Source organism: Papio anubis, chromosome 6 (assembly GCF_008728515.1).
Source record: "Papio anubis isolate 15944 chromosome 6, Panubis1.0, whole genome shotgun sequence".
NCBI classification, from domain to species: domain Eukaryota; kingdom Metazoa; phylum Chordata; class Mammalia; order Primates; family Cercopithecidae; genus Papio; species Papio anubis.
Window position 1 is genome coordinate 103406482 of NC_044981.1, and position 16225 is coordinate 103422706.

At 44.2% G+C, this 16225-nt stretch overlaps 1 protein-coding gene across 1 annotated transcript; it reads left to right on the plus strand.

The window, feature by feature from the left end:
* The first annotated feature begins 4247 nt into the window (after positions 1 to 4247).
* LOC100137203 (cofilin 2 homolog) lies at positions 4248 to 4748 on the plus strand. Its single transcript, NM_001168741.1, has one exon. The coding sequence runs from the start codon at positions 4248 to 4250 to the stop codon at positions 4746 to 4748; it is 501 nt and encodes a 166-aa protein (NP_001162212.1).
* The last annotated feature ends 11477 nt before the right edge of the window (positions 4749 to 16225 follow it).

The window sequence follows — 16225 nt, forward strand, 5'->3', positions numbered from 1 at the left end:
GCACAGTTAATACCCAGAGGGCTTCCTGATTCTCTTAATCCATATCCCTCACTTAGCTGAGCCCAGGGCTGTACCACCGCCCTGCCTTTAGGAGCCCAGTAAGGACTTTCCACAGGCCATCCGCAATGTCCGTCTTCACACTGAGGTTTGCCTTAGCCTCTGTCCCGCCTATGTGGATAATCCCCACCTTAAATCATCCTAGGGCAGGAAAAAGGCAGAGAGGAGGAGGAGGATGCCCTAGGAGAGGAGGTGATGGAGGTGGGAGGGCGCAGAGACTGAAAGCTCAAGAAATTCCTAAGCAAAGACAGTGATTAAATACGCTCCATTACAGAGCGGGGAGAAGATACGTAAAAGTCTTGAAAGATGTAAAAGGTAAAAATCGGCCAGGCGCAGTGGCTCATGCCTGCAATCCCAGCACTATGGGAGGCAGAGGCGGGTGGATTACCTGAGGTCAGGAGTTGGAGACCAGCCTGGCCAACATGGCGAGACCCCCGTCTCTACTTAAAAAAATACAAAACATTAGCCGGGTGTGGTGGCGGGCGCCTGTAATCCCAGCTACTCGGGAGGCTGAGGCAGGAGAACGGCTTGAGCCCAGGAAGTGGAGGTTGCAGTGAGCCAAGATCGCGCCACTGCACTCCAGGCTGGGTGACAAAAGTGAAACTCCATCTCAAAATAAATAAATAAATAAATAAAAATAAAAGATATACTCCAGAATATGGTGGAATTATGGCAGATTTTTATTTTTGCTTGTCTGTATTTTCTAAATGCTTTATAACAATTCTGTATTACTTTGCAATAAGAAAAATAAAATGTTTTGAGCTTCACAGTACTTAAACTACATGCCCTGGTAAGAAGGGCACAGTACTCAACAGCTCCCAACATACCACATTCCATCTTCATCTTTGGTAACCTGCCCTGGTCTTAGGTGATTTCAGGTCAACCCAATTCACAATCATCTATGACGATCTTAGGTAATGTATCACTTTAAGACTGTGCAAAAGACATTATTTTGCTGGGAGTTCATTTCTTCATAACACATAACAAATGACTAAAGAGGTAGCCAAGAAAGAAAATATGCCCGGGCACACCCATGAGCGGAGTGTGCTGGATTCTCTGCAGCACCGCACAACAGGCAGGCCCTGGACACAGAGCTGTGGAGGAGGGAGTGGGATATCAGGCTGTCAGGGCCTTGGTTTTTCATGCTGCTCTTCTCTTTCCACACTAGTTTCCAAGAAAGGCTCTGTAGACGACTCTTTTTTTTTTTTTTTTTTTTTTAGTTGGAGTCTGGCTCTGCCACCTAGGCAGAAGTGCAGTGGCGCAATCTCGTCTCATTGCAATCTCCGCCTCCCAGGTTCATGCAATTCTCTGCCTCAGCTTCCCGAGTAGCTGGGATTACAGACGCCTGCCACCACGCCCGGCTAATTTTTGTATTTTTAGTAGCAACGGGGTTTCACCATGTTGGCCAGCCTGGCCTTGAACTCCTGACCTCGTGATCCCTCCCACCTTGGCCTCCCAGAGTTTTTTTTTTTTTTTTTGAGATGGAGTCTTGCTCTGTCCCCCGGGCTGGAGCACAGTGGCTCAATCTCGACTCACTGCAACCGCCACCTCCCAGGTTCAAGGGATTCTCCTGCCTCAGCCTCCTGAGTAGCTGGGATTAGAGGCGCCCGCCACCACACCCGGCTAATTTGTATAGGCTAGTCACTGCTTCTCTTTCCCCATTCCTGCTTCAGATGGCACATGGCTGTCGCCACCATTTAAAAATCATGTCAACATGGATTGGACTCCATTCTATACTCAGCTTGGTGCCCAAGGTTGCTGTGACCAAGTGCTACCAAAGAGAACATTCGAGGTGGCTTGGGATGACCCCAGGAGGCTTCTCTGGGAGAAGTGGGCTTACCAAGCCCTGGACAGAAGCTAGTAATTGGGACAGGCAGGGAGATGGCCTGCATAAGGGCTCAGAGGCAGGACTATGTTGAAACCATCTGGCTTGGGCAGAGAATCTGAGATGAGACCTCCTCCCCAGAAGCTCAGGATGTACTTATTAGAAGGATGGATAGGATGGTAAGACACAAAAGAGCGAGCTGATTAATTTGGATGTCGAGTTGAGGAAATGGTCTGAGCAGCCCAGAGATATGCTGAAAATGTACTTTAGAAAAATCTATCTGTACAGGATGGGTAAGGAAGGGTGAAGTGGTGATGAGAAAGCTAGGCCGAAGCCCACTACCCAACAGAGAAAGAACTTAGGGAGGCAGCCATAGAAACAGACACTGAGAAATAAAAATCACTGGATTTTAGGACTGGGCGCAGTGGCTCACGCCTGTAATCCCGGCACTTTGGGAGGCTGAGGCAGGCAGATCACCTGAGGTCAGGAGTTCGAGATCAGCCTCGGGAACATGATGAAACCCCCGTCTCTACAAAAATACAAAAAGGAGCCAGGCATGATGGTGGGTGCCTGTAATCACAGCTCCTCTGGAGGCAGGAGAATCACTTGAACTCGGGAGGTGAAAGTTGCAGTGAGCCAGGATCACGCCACTGCACTCCAACCTGGGCAACAGCAAGACTCTGTTAAAAAAAAAAAAAAAAAAAAAACCTCACTAGATTTTAGAGCCTAATTGGGTGTGAAGGTCCAAATGAGGAAAGGATCACAGATGCTGCTGATGTCTCAACCTGAGGAGATTTGATTCACTTCCCTGCCCTTTCCTGTCCATTCACTCACTGAACACTGAGCACTTACCACACAGCAGGCCCCATGAAAGAGCCAGAGAGAAATAAGATGGGTGAGAGACAGCACCTGCCCACAAGAAGCCCATTGCTTAGTGCAAGATAAGGTGAAATCAACAGATGGCTATAAAACGGGAGAATAATGCTAGCCCTAGGCCCAGAGGCTGCACAGCATGGAAGAGGGGCTCTACTCTGTTCTGACAAGCATTGCCATCTACGTTACCACCCCTTCCCCACACCGGCTCCCTCTGCTAAGGCTTTAAAGAGAGGCAAATGACTCTAGAAAATCCCCACAGGGCTGGGGCAGAACTTTCAGGCCCTGTGAGGAGAGCCCTGTAGACAAGGAAGAGCTCCAAGAAGCTTGTTTCCGTCTCATGAGCATGAGGTGTGGGGATGGACCCCAGCAGTAGCAGGGTGCCACATACTCCATTAGGTCTCTTTTTAATTTCTTACCTAGCTCTCCTCCCGCTACTCTGCAGGTAGTGCCGAAATCCTGGATGTTGGAGCTGGAAAAGGTAATTCAGTATGCACTCCCTTATTTTGCAGAGCAAGAAACTCCCCTGGCAGTGTTCCTCGTTCTTCATACCTCTCCACCTATTCTGCCAACAAAATTGGGCGGGGTCATTAGAAAGCTAAGTGACAGATACACAATAATGTGCCAATGAAATCACAGAATGGTGTTAAGAGCTGGTAATGACTTAATGTGTTTTTCCTATTAGGGTCATTTATAGTTTATTACCAAAAGTTTTTTGTTTTGTTTGTTTTTGAGATGGGGGTCTCGCTCTTTTACCCAAGCTGCAATGCAGTGACATGATCACAGCTCACTGCAGCCTTGACCTCCTGGGCTCAAGTGATCCTCCCACCTCAGCCTCCTAAGTAGCTAGGACCACAGACACGTGCCACCATGCCTGGCTAATTTTTTTTTTTTTTTTTTTTTTTTTAGAGACGGGGTTCTCTCCGTGTTGCCCAAGCTGCTCTCCAGCTCCTGGGCTCAAGCAATTATCCTGCCTTGGCCTCCCAAAGTGCTACAATTACAGGTATGAGCTACCACACCTGGCCTCAATAACTTTTTTTAAAAAATTATTTTTATGTGTTTAGGGGTGAAATTGCAGGTTTCTTCCATGCATATATTGGGTAGTTTTACTAAAAGTTGTTAAAAGCCCTTAACAAAAAACAGATGAAGGAATGCATCTCCCCAGGTGGAGTGTATTAGGTAAGGGAAGGTCTACAACAGTCCAGATAAAAGAGCACTGTTTTTTCAGTGGTCTCACCAAAGTATCTGTTTTTAATACACACACAGGCATTTATAGGTTAGGAGCATCTGCCTACCTCTTGCCTACAAAAGACTGCAGCCTACAAAAGACTACATTGATGTCTTTGGAAATGCAGAGATGGCATTCCTAAGGTAAGAGGTCAGCAGGAGTTGTTTTCTGAGGATGTGGTAAAGAAACCGGGCAACCTCCTTCTCCTCCCAGTGCCACAGAGCCGGAGCCCGAGCTGCCGCCGCAGCCACAGCCGAGGGCACTATGGCTTCTGGAGTTACAGTGAATGATGAAGTCATAAAAGTTTTTAATGATATGAAAGTAAGGAAATCTTCTACACAAGAGGAGATCAAAAAGAGAAAGAAAGCAGTTCTCTTCTGTTTAAGCGATGACAAAAGACAAATAATTGTAGAGGAAGCAAAGCAGATCTTGGTGGGTGACATTGGTGATACTGTAGAGGACCCCTACACATCTTTTGTGAAGTTGCTACCTCTGAATGATTGCCGATATGCTTTGTACGATGCCACATACGAAACAAAAGAGTCTAAGAAAGAAGACCTAGTATTTATATTCTGGGCTCCTGAAAGTGCACCTTTAAAAAGCAAGATGATTTATGCTAGCTCTAAAGATGCCATTAAAAAGAAATTTACAGGTATTAAACATGAGTGGCAAGTAAATGGCTTGGATGATATTAAGGACTGTTCGACACTTGGAGAGAAATTGGGAGGCAATGTAGTAGTTTCACTTGAAGGAAAACCATTATAAAATGACAGTCAAGTGCCATCTGGATCTTAAGGAGCTTGCATTTCTCCAGCTCAGTCCATTGGAATAGTATTAGGTTTTGTTTTTTTGTTTTTTTTCTCCCTTTCCACTGGGCCCTTCCAACACAATGAATGAAGGAAATATCATTTATTTAAGCAGCCTATCAGTGATTGCCATTAGACTGTTTAACACTGTTACTTTTATGTAGAACCCAAGGAATGCCTTCCTGTCATATTTTAGCCAAAACAACTGGTTATATGCCTCCCTTGCAGCAAGCACTACAATGTATGTGATCGTCAATGTGAATAGCTTAGAATACTGCAAAGGATAAGCTAATTGAATGCCTTGAAAGTATTATCCACTGGTCAGATGGTCAACTTTTTTCAGTATTATTTATAGTTGCACTTGATTGCAGTTCTGTGAGGCTTGAGCATTCATACACCTCACCTGCCTTGGCAAGCCTATTTTTGTGACATGGCAGCACGGATATAACACTATGCATTAAAAGCACTTTTTGTAACAAGTTTAATATCCTAAAAGGAATGCCAATTAAGTTTTGTTAACTGTGTCATCAACTTATCCTAGTACCTCAGTGTTCATTCCTGTTACCTGCATACCTTCTTAAAAGAAAGAGCTGTTATTAATGCCTTTTTGTTTTCCATTGAGTGTACACTACTGAATAAGTGTAGGACTTTTATGTTTACCATGTGAGTCCTGCAACACTAAAGATATTTTGAATATCAGTCATGATGGCAATTTCTGTATAAAAGAGCCTTAAATGGAACATTGTTTTGAGATCAAACTCCCCACCCTTACAAACATGGCCACGTTGCAATAAAAATTGTGGCATATTAAAAAAAAAAAAAAAAAAAAAAAAAAAAAGAAACCGGGCAAAACCTCTAGTTGCCTTCAGTGCTTGTTATACACTAATTATAATGCACTAGCATGCTAAAAGACATCCTAACTGGCACCATGACAGTTTACAAATGCCTTGGCAACACCCAGAAGTTACTTTATATGGTTTAAAAGGGGAGGAACCAGGCTGGGTGTGGTGGCTCATGCCTGTAATCCCAGCACCTTGAAGGGCGGGGTGGGCAGACTGGCCCACCTGCAAGCCCAGTTTGCAGGTGGGCAGATTACTTGAGCCTAGGAGTTTGAGACCAGCCTGGGCAATATGGCAAAACCTTGTCTCTACTAAAAATACAAAAATTAACTGGGCATACGCCCGTAGTCCCAGCTACACAGGTGGCTGAGTTGGAAGGATCACTTGAGCCCAGGAGGCAGAGGTTGCAGTGAGCTGAGATCGTGCCACTGCACTCCATCCTGTGTGACAGAGCAAGACCTTGGCACGCTCTCTCTCTCTCTGTCTCTCTCTCTCTCTCTCTCTCTCTCACACACACACACACACACACGAATTACATTGATGTAAGATGGATTAATAGGAGAAAAACAAAAAACCTCTCATCCGTTAAGAAAAAAAAAAAATTTGCCAGGCATGGTGGCTCATGCCTGTAATCCCAGCACTTTGGGAGGCCGAGGCAGGCAGATAACCTGAGGTCAGGAGTTTGAGACCAGCCTGACCAACATGGAGAAACCTCATCTCTACTAAAAATACAAAATTAGCCGGGTGTGGTGGCACATGCCTATAATCCCAGCTACTGGGGAGGCTGAGGCAGGAGAATCGCTTGAACCTGGGAGGCGGAGGTTGCAGTGAGCCGAGATAGAGCCATTGCACTCCAGCCTGGGCAACGAGAGTGAAACTCTGTCTCAAAAAAACAAAAAAATAAAAAACAAACAAACAAACAAAAAACAGGAGGCCGGGCGCGGTGGCTCACATCTGTAATCCCAGCACTTTGGGAGGCCAAAGCGGGCGGATCATGAGGTCAGGAGATCGAGACCATCCTGGCCAACATAGTGAAACCCCATCTCTACTAAAAGTACAAAAAAAAAAGAAAAAAAAAAATTAGCCGGGCATGGTGGCAGGCGCCTGTAGTCCCAGCTACTCAGGAGGCTGATGCAGGAGAATGGCGTGAACACGGGAGGCGGAGCTTGCAGTAAGCCAAGATCCTGCCACTGCACTCCAGCCTGGGTGACAGAGTGAGATTCCATCTCAAAAAAAAAAAAAAAAAAAAAAAAAAAATTTAATTCTTAGACCAGCCACAGAACCTAGAAATGAAGAAGGAAGCAATTTTTCCTCCCGTACAAAAGAAAAGTATAAAGATTGGACAAGAAGAAGTATATTTATTTGTAAATAACATGACTACAAACTTAGAAAATATAAAATAAACCACAATTAGAATTAATAAATATATTCAGCAAAGTCATAGGCTACAATGTCAATATACAAGCATCAATAATATTACCATATATCAATAAAAAAATTTATTTTTGAGATGGAGTTTTGCTCTTGTCACCCAGGCTGGAGTGCAATGGCACAATCTCAGCTCACTGCAACCTCCGCTCCCCAAGTTCAAGCAATTCTCCTGCCTCAGCCTCCCAAGTAGCTGGGATTACAGGCGCCCACCACCATGCCCGGCTAATTTTTGTATTTTAGTAGAGACGGGATTCCGCCATGTTGGCCAGGCTGGTCTCAAACTCCTGACTTCAGGTGATCCAGCTGCCTTGGCCTCCCAAAGTGCTGGGATTACAGGCGTGAGCCACCGCGCCTGGCCTCAAAAAATTTTTTAAATGAAAAAAATTTTAATACCATGTATAATATCAAACATATAAATATCTAGGAAGAAAATATAATACCTAAAAAAAAAAAAAAACTAAGGAAAAAAGTGCCCAATCCCTATGCTAAACATTGCAAAACATTTCTGAGAGAAATGAAAGACCTAAATGAATGTAGATATTCAAACACAAAGGAGGAAAAATAAAAAGATCTACGTGGTGGTAAGGTTTCTACATTCCACTCGACATGACAAAATACTAATTCTAATTAGACTGGGAAATGTTAAGTATGTACATTGTAATCCCTAGAGCAACCACTAAAACACACATACAAAGAGATATAACTAAAAACTCTAGAGTTCAATTCAGATGGAATACTAAAAATGTTCAAATAATCTAAACCATGGCAGGAAAGAGATAATAAAGAAATAAAGACTAGAGGGAATAAACACAAAATAAATAAAAGAAAAATCTGAAAAGGAAAAATCTGAATCCAAACCTATCAGTAACTACATTCGATGTAAATACTATAAACCAGGAGTCAGTAAAGTCCAGATAGTAAATATTTTTGAACTTGTCAGTCATATGGTCTCTGTTGCAACCACCAAACTCTGCTTTTGTAGCAGAAAAGTAGCCACAGAAAATACATAGATGAGCCAGGCGTGGTGTCCGTAATCCCAGCACTTTGGGAGGCTGAGGCAGGGGGATCACTTGAGGTCAGTAGTTCACAACAAGCCTGGTCAACATGGTGAAACCCCATCTCTACTAAAAATACAAAAATTAGCCAGGCACGGTGGTGGGCACCTGTAATCCCAGCTACTTAGGAGGCTGAGGCAGGAGAATCACTTGAACCCAGGATGGGGAGGCTGTAGTGAGCCCAGATTGAGCCACTGCACTCCAGCCTGGGCAACAGAGTGAGACTCCGTCTCAAAAACAACAAAAAAAGAAAATACATAAATGAGCATGGCTGTGTTTTAATAAAACTTTATTTACAAAACAGGCAGCAGGCCAGACTTGACCTACATAGTTTGCTGACCCCTGATATAAACACACCAATTTAAAGAGATTTTCAGAATGAATTAAAAAAAAAAAAAAGTACCAGATTATATGCAGTCTACAAAACAAAACAACATACACACAATCCACCTTAAATATAATTATATACAAGGAGTTTAAAAATAAAAGGATGGAGGACAGGCACGGTGGCTCACGCCTGTAATCCCAGCACTTTGGGAGGCCGAGGCGGGCAGATCACGAGGTCAGGAGATGGAGACCATCCTGGCCAACATGGTGAAACCCCGTCTCTACTAAAAATACAAAAAATTAGCCGGGCGAGGTGGCGGGCGCCTGTAGTCCCAGCTACTCGGGAGGCTGAGGCAGGAGAATGGCGTGAACCTGGGAGGCAGAGCTTGCAGTGAGCCGAGATCACGCCACTGCACTCCAGCCTGGGCTACAGAGCGAGACTCTCTCAAATAAAAAAAAAGAAAGAGAGGAAGTGGAGTAGCTATGTTAATATCAGACAAAGGAGACTTCAGAGCCAAAGAAATGACCAGGGATAAAGGAGACGTTATTGTTGAAAGATATTCTCCAAAAGCTCTCACATTTCTAAATGTTTTATGAGCAGAGGCAATGACTTCCTTCGATTTAGAGTATCTTTTCAAGGATGTTTATATAGTCAACAGCTCTGGAAATAGAAATAGGCCGCTCTCTGGAGCGAAGGGCGGGTTTGTTTTCCATCTAGCATAATAAAGACAACTTCTCTCTTTGTGGCAAAAGTCAGGAAGGCTCAGCCTCCGTTCTTGTTTTTTTTGTTTGTTTGTTTGTTTGTTTGTTTGAGACAGAGTCTTGCTCTGTCGCTAGGCTGGAGTACAATGGCACGATCTCAGATCACTGCAACCTCTGCTTCCCGGGTTCAAGCGATTCTCCTGCCTCAGCCTCCTGAATAGCTGGGACTACAGGCATGCGCTATCACGCCTGGCTAATTTTTTGTATTTTTTTAGTCGAGACGGGGTTTCACTCTATTGACCAGGCTGATCTCAAACTCCTGACTTCGTGATCCGCCCACTTCGGCCTCCCAGAGTGGTGGGATTACAGGCCTGAGCCACTGCACCCGGCCCATTCTTTTTTTTTTTTTTTTGAGACGGAGTCTCGCTCTGTCGCCAGGGCTGGAGTGCAGTGGCCGGATCTCAGCTCACTGCAAGCTCCGCCTCCAGGGTTCACGCCATTCTCCTGCCTCAGCCTCCCGAGTAGCTGGGACTACAGGCGCCCACCACCACACACGGCTAATTTTTTGTGTTTTTAGTAGAGATGGGGTTTCACCATTCACAGGATGGTCTCGATCTCCTGACCTCGTGATCCGCCCACCTCGGCCTCCCAAAGTGCTGGGATTACAGGCGTGAGCCACTGCACCCGGCCTCCATCTCCCATTCTTAAAGATGTGGGTTCCTAACCTCAGGGATCCTCTCCCACAGTGCAGACTCTGACATGTGTAGGTGCCATCTGGTCCCTTTCACATCATCCTTTTGAAAATGAAGCTCAAGGAGCTGGTGCAGATGTGACTACCATGGCCACTGCTCTTGTGGGTGATAAGGTCCTGTGTCATTGTTCCAGCAATCTATGTCTTGTTAGCATCTATGAAACTGCCAGACTGACTTACTAGCTTACAAGCAGGGTAAAACACCACACCCTTCACTGTCCATGCAAATGATAAAAGGGTCACCAAGATGACAAAGCCATCCTAATTGTGTGTGCACTTAACAGAGCTTCAACACATCTGAAGAAGGCTGGGAACAGTGACTCACAACTGTAATCCAGCAATTTAGGAGGCCAAGGCAGGAGGATTGCTTGAGCCTAGGAGTTCGAGACCAACCTGGGCAGCATAGTGAGACTCCATCTCTACAAATAATAAAAAAAATTTAGCCAGGCATGGTGGCACACACCTGTGGCCCCAGCTACTCAGGAAGCTGAAGTAAGAGGGGATGGCTTGAGCCCCAGAGGTCAGGACTACAGTGAGCCATGATCACGCCACTGCACTCCAGCCTGAGTGACAGAGCGAAACCTTAAATAAAAATAAAAACAAAAATACAAAATCTTAAGACGAACTGATAAAACTTAATTGAGAAATGGACAAATCCACAGTTACAGGTGGAGAGTTCAACACTCCTCTCAGTAATCAACAGAAAATTAGCAAGGATACAGAACTAAAAACATCATAACCAATTAACCCGATTGATATTCATAGAATATTTCACCTAATACATGCTTCCTGAATTTGGTATTTACCAAAAGAGACGATAGCCACCACGCCAGCTAATTTTTTTTTTTTTTTTTTTTTTTTTGAGACAGAGTCTCGCTCTGTTGCCCAGGCTGGATGGAGTGCAGTGGCGGGATTCGGCTCACTGCAAGCTCCGCCTCCCACGTTCACGCCATTCTCCTGCCTCAGCCTCCCAAGTAGCTGGGACTACAGGTGCCCGCCACCATGCCCACCTAATTTTTTGTATTTTTTAGTAGAGATGGGATGTTACTAAAAAATACCCCATCTCTAATAAATGATGTCTAACAGGATGTTAGACATCCTGGCTAACATCCGTGTTAGCCAGGATGGTCTTGATCTCCTGACCTCATGATCCCGCCCACCTTGGCCTCCCAAAGTGCTGGGATTACAGGCGTGAGCCACCATGCCCAGCCAATTTTTGTATTTTTAGTACAGATGGAATTTCACCATGTTGGCCAGGATAGTCAACTCCTGACCTTGTGATCCACCTGCCTCAGCCTCCCAAAGTGCTGGGATTACAGGCATGAGCCACCGCGCCTGGCCAATTTTTTTTTTTTTTTTTTCCTTTGAGATGGAGTCTCACTCTGTCACCCAGGCTAGAGTGTAGTGGCACGATCTCAGCTCACTACAACCTCCGCCTCCCAGGTTCAAGCAATTCTCCTGTCTCAGCCTCCTGAGTAGCTGGGACTACAGGCGCACGCCATCACACCTGGCTATTTTTTGTATTTTTAGTAGAGACAGGGTTTTGCCATGTTGACCAGCCTGGTCTCGAACTCCCGACCTCAGGTGATCTGACTGCCTCGGCCTCCCAAAGTGCTGGGATTATAGGCATGAGCCACCACACCCATCCTCCCTTGATACATTTAAAAGATGCATTGAAATTAAACTATGAGTTTGTATTTTGAAAATACAAACTGAAATCATACAAAATATGTTTGTATGACTGAACTGAAATCACACAAAATACTGAATTGAAATCGTAGAGAATATAAAGTGAAATCATACAAAATATGTTCTATAACCACAGTGGAGATTGAAACCACCTTCGGAAAATTATGACTGAGACAGTGAAAGAGATCTAATTTAACTGACTGCATCTTGCTTCTAACCTCCAAGCTGTCCTTGTTCATTCCTGGGCATAGGCCAAACTAACTTCTGGAGTTTAGTTTATAGTTTAAAACAAAGAGGGTAACAGCCCTTTCCCAAAGCAGACCTCCTTCTTGCCTGGGGACTAGACTGCCTTTGTAGGACTAATATTAGCCACAAGATTAGAAATTATGGTTTAGGAGTCATGCAGCGGGAGCCTATAAGATTCTGACCCTCCCTAAACTGCTCCTAAGATCAGTGCTTGAGATATTTTGCAGACCCTGCACTTGACGGATCAGCTGGCCCCATCCAGATGGATTAACTGGCTCATCTGATCTTGTGGCTCCAACCAAGGAACTGACCCAGAGCAAGAAGACAGCTTTGACTCCCTATGATTTTATCCCTGATCAATCAGCACCCCTGGCTCACTGGCTTTCCTCCCTCCACCAAGCTGTCCTTAGCAACTCTGCTCCCAGAATACTCGGGGAGACTGATTTGAGTAATAATAAAACTCTGGTCTCCCGCACAGACAGCTCTGCATGAATTACTCATTCTCTATTGTAATTCCCCTGTCTTGATCAATCGGCTCTGTCTAGGCAGCAGGCAAGGTGAACCCCTTGGGCGGTTACAAAATCAAAATCAAAAGAGAAAGATAACTAGATAATTTCTTTAAACGTAAACAGCAGAACTTCTGGTTCAGCTCTCCTGAGGGCCTAGTCTTAGAGGGGCCTCACACCTTCATGGGCTTTATTTCCAGGAGCCTCACCAGGGTTTCAGGCAGGGGAAAAGGAAAAGTAACCATTTAAAAATACATCCAGGGGGAAAGTAAACATTTTGAAAAACACTCAGTTCTCTATAACAAAGGCCTGCCTTCTAAGGGAAACTATTTTACCTGAGTCTTATCTCATCTGGAGGAATGGCAATTAACCAGCTCCAGCCCCTCTAGCTTTCCTGTATCAGGTAAAGGAAGAAAAAAAAAAAAGGCTAAGAACGGCCTCTGAAGGTTACAGTCCACCTTTAGAGGTTTCAGAGCCATTAAAAAACTGAGATTTAATCAGATGGTTAGAGAGCACCTCCTCTCCCTCAAACTATCACATCATAGTTCCTGCATAATAACAGGAAACAGGATTGCAACTGAGAGAGCTGCAAAGCACAGACTCCACTGAAGGAGGTTTTAGGGTAACCCAAAGACAACAACAAAACAAAAGGAAACTAGAGGAAGCATCTGGCTCTGCAGGTACAGCAAACGTTAAACACAGATCTGCTCCTGGCCAAATTAACGTTAAGTCTTCGCAGTAAAAGCCTAATCATCTCAGTTCCTATGCCTGATACATCGCGTCTGGCTTTGAACAAAAAATTACAAGGATGCTAACAGATAAGAAAAACAGTCTGAAGAAACAAACTATGCATTAGACTCTGATTCAGATGTGGCACAAACTTTGGAATTATCAGGTAGGGAATTTAAAATAACAAGGATATAAGGGAAAAGGCAAATGGCATGCAAGAATAGAAGAGAAATAATGAGAGAGATGGAAACTAAAAGAATGAATCAAAAGAGAATTCTAGAAATTAAAAATATTGCGAGAGAAATGAAAAACGCCTTTATGGGATCATCAGTAGGTAATACGTGCCTGAAGAAAGAATCAGTGAGCTGTGAGATATGTCAACAGAAACTTCCCAAACTGAAAACATGAAAAAAAAAAAAAAAAAAAAAAATGAAACTGCTCGAACAGGGCCAGGTGCCATGGCTCACACCTGTAATCCCAGCGCTTTGGGAGGCTGAGGCAGGCAGATCACCTGAGATCAGGAGTTCGAAACCAGCCTGGCCAACATGATGAAATCCCATCTCTACTAAAAATACAGAAATTAGCCGGGCATGGTGGCGGGCACCTGTAATCCCAGCTACCCAGGAGGCTGAGGCAGGAATTGCTTGAACCTGGGAGGTGGAGGTTGCAGTGAGCCGAGATCGCGCCACTGCACTCCAGCCTGGGCAAAAGAGTGGGACTCTGTTTCAAAAATAAAGAAAAGAAAGAAAAAGGAAGGAGAGGGGGAGGGAGGGATGAAGTAAGGAAGGAAAGAAGGAAGGAAGGAAGGAAATGTTCAAACAGAGTATCACTGTGGGACAATTATAAAAGGTCTAATATGCATTTAATGGGAATAGCAGAAGAAGAGAGAAATAAGCAAAAGAAATATTCAAAGTAATAATCACTAGGAATTTTCCAAAATTAATGACAGACATCTAAACACGGGTTCAGGAAGATCAGAGAACATCAAGCAGGATAAACACCAAAAAATCTACCTAGGCATATCATATTCAAACTGCAGAAAACCAAAGACGAAGAGGATATCTAGAAAGAAAGCAGAATAAAAATATCTTGTCTGTAGCAGAAGAGAGATAAGAATTATATTAGATTTCTCATCAGAAACAATGCAAGCAAGACGACAGTGGAATGAAATATTTTGAAAAGAAAACAAAAAACTCACCAACCTAGAATTCTGTATCCAGTGAAATTATCCTTCAAAAAAAGGGGGGAAATAAAGACTTTCTCAGATAAACAAAAACTGGGGGAATTTGTTGCCAGGAGAATGCCCTACAAGGTATGCTAAGGTATGTTTTTTGAAAAAAGGGAAACTATATAGGTCAGAAACTCAGATCTACATAAAGAAAGGAAAATTTACATCAAAGAAAGAAAAAAATGGCCAGGCATGGTGGCTCATGCCTGTAATCCCAGCACTTCGGGAGGCCGAGGCAGGTGGATCACCTGAGGTCAGGCATTCAAGACCAGCTTGGCCAACACAGTGAAATCCCGTCTCTACTAAAAATACAAAAATTACCCAGGCCTGATGGCACATGCCTGTAGTCCCAGCTACTCAGGAGGCTGAGGCAGGAGAATCACTTGAACATGGGAGACAGAGGTTGCTGTGAGCCAAGATCATGCCACTGCACTCCAGCCTGGGTGGCAAAGCAAGACTCTGTTTAAAAAAAAAAAAGCACAAGGAACAGTGGCTCATGCCTGTAATCCCAACATTTTGGGAGGCCAGGACAGGAGGATCACTTGAGGTCAGGAGTTCAAGACCAGCCTGGCCAACATGGTGAAATCCTGTCTCTACTAAAAATACAAAAATTAGCAAGATGTGATGGTAGGTCCCTGTAATCCCAGTTACATGGGAGGCTAAGGCAGAAGAACTGCTTGAACCTGGGAGGCGGAGGTTGCAGTGAGCTGAGATAACACCATTTGTACTCCAGCCTGGGTGACAGAGCAGGACTCCATCTTAAAAAAAAAAAAAAAAAAAAAAAAGGCCGGCACGGTGGCTCACGCCTGTAATCCCAGCACTTTGGAAGACTGAGGCCAGCAAATCACAAGGTCAAGAGATCGAGACCATTCTGGCCAACACAGTGAAACCCCGTCTCTACTGAAAGTACAAAAATTAGCCAGGCGTGGTGGCACTCGCCTGTAATCCCAGCTACTCGGAAGGCTGAAGCAGGAGAATTGCTTGAACCTGGGAGGCAGAGGTTGCAATGAGCCAAGATCGTGCCACTGCACTCCAGCCTGGTGGCAGAGTGAGACTCCATATCAAAAACAAAACAAAACAAACAACAACAACAAATCCAGGGATAAATAGACAAATCAAACATTATGGTTTGAGACTTCAACACTCCTCTGTCAGTAACTGACAGATTCAGTAGGCAGCCTGGATACAGTTAAACCAAACAGCATCGTCAATCAACTGGATTGAATTGACATCTACAGACTACTTCATCCATCAACATCAGAATACACATTCTTCACAAGATCACATGGAACATTCACCAACCTAGATCATATTCTAGCCAGAAAACATACCTCAACAAATTTAAAAGAACAGAAATAATACAAAGTTGCTGTCAGACAACAGTGGAATTAAAACTATAAAGTAAAAAATTTAAAATACATAAATAAATGATTTTTAAAAGATAGTAACAGAGGGCTAAAAATGCTGAAAATATTTAGAGAACAAACAGCATATTCCTAAATAACATCTGTGTAAAATAAAAAGTCTCAAGAGAAATGTTTAATTGTTTTGAACCAAATAAAAATGAAAATACAACTTACCAAATCTTGTGGGATACAGTAAAAGCAATGCTTCGACAGACATTTTTAGCACTTAATGTGTATATTAGAAAAGAAGAGGCTGGGCGCGGTGGCTCACACCTGTAATCCCAGCACTTTGGGAGGCCGAGGCGGGCGGATCATGAGGTCAGGAGTTAGAGACCAGCCTGGCCAACATGGCGAAACCCCGTCTCTACTAAAAATACAAAAATTAGCCGGGAGTGGTGGTGGGCACCTGTAATCCCAGCTACTTGGGAGGCTGAGGCAGGAGAATCGCTTGAACCTGGGAGGTGGAGGTTGCAGTGAGCCAAGATTGTGCCATTGGACTCCAGCCTGAGCGACAAGAGCATGGCTCT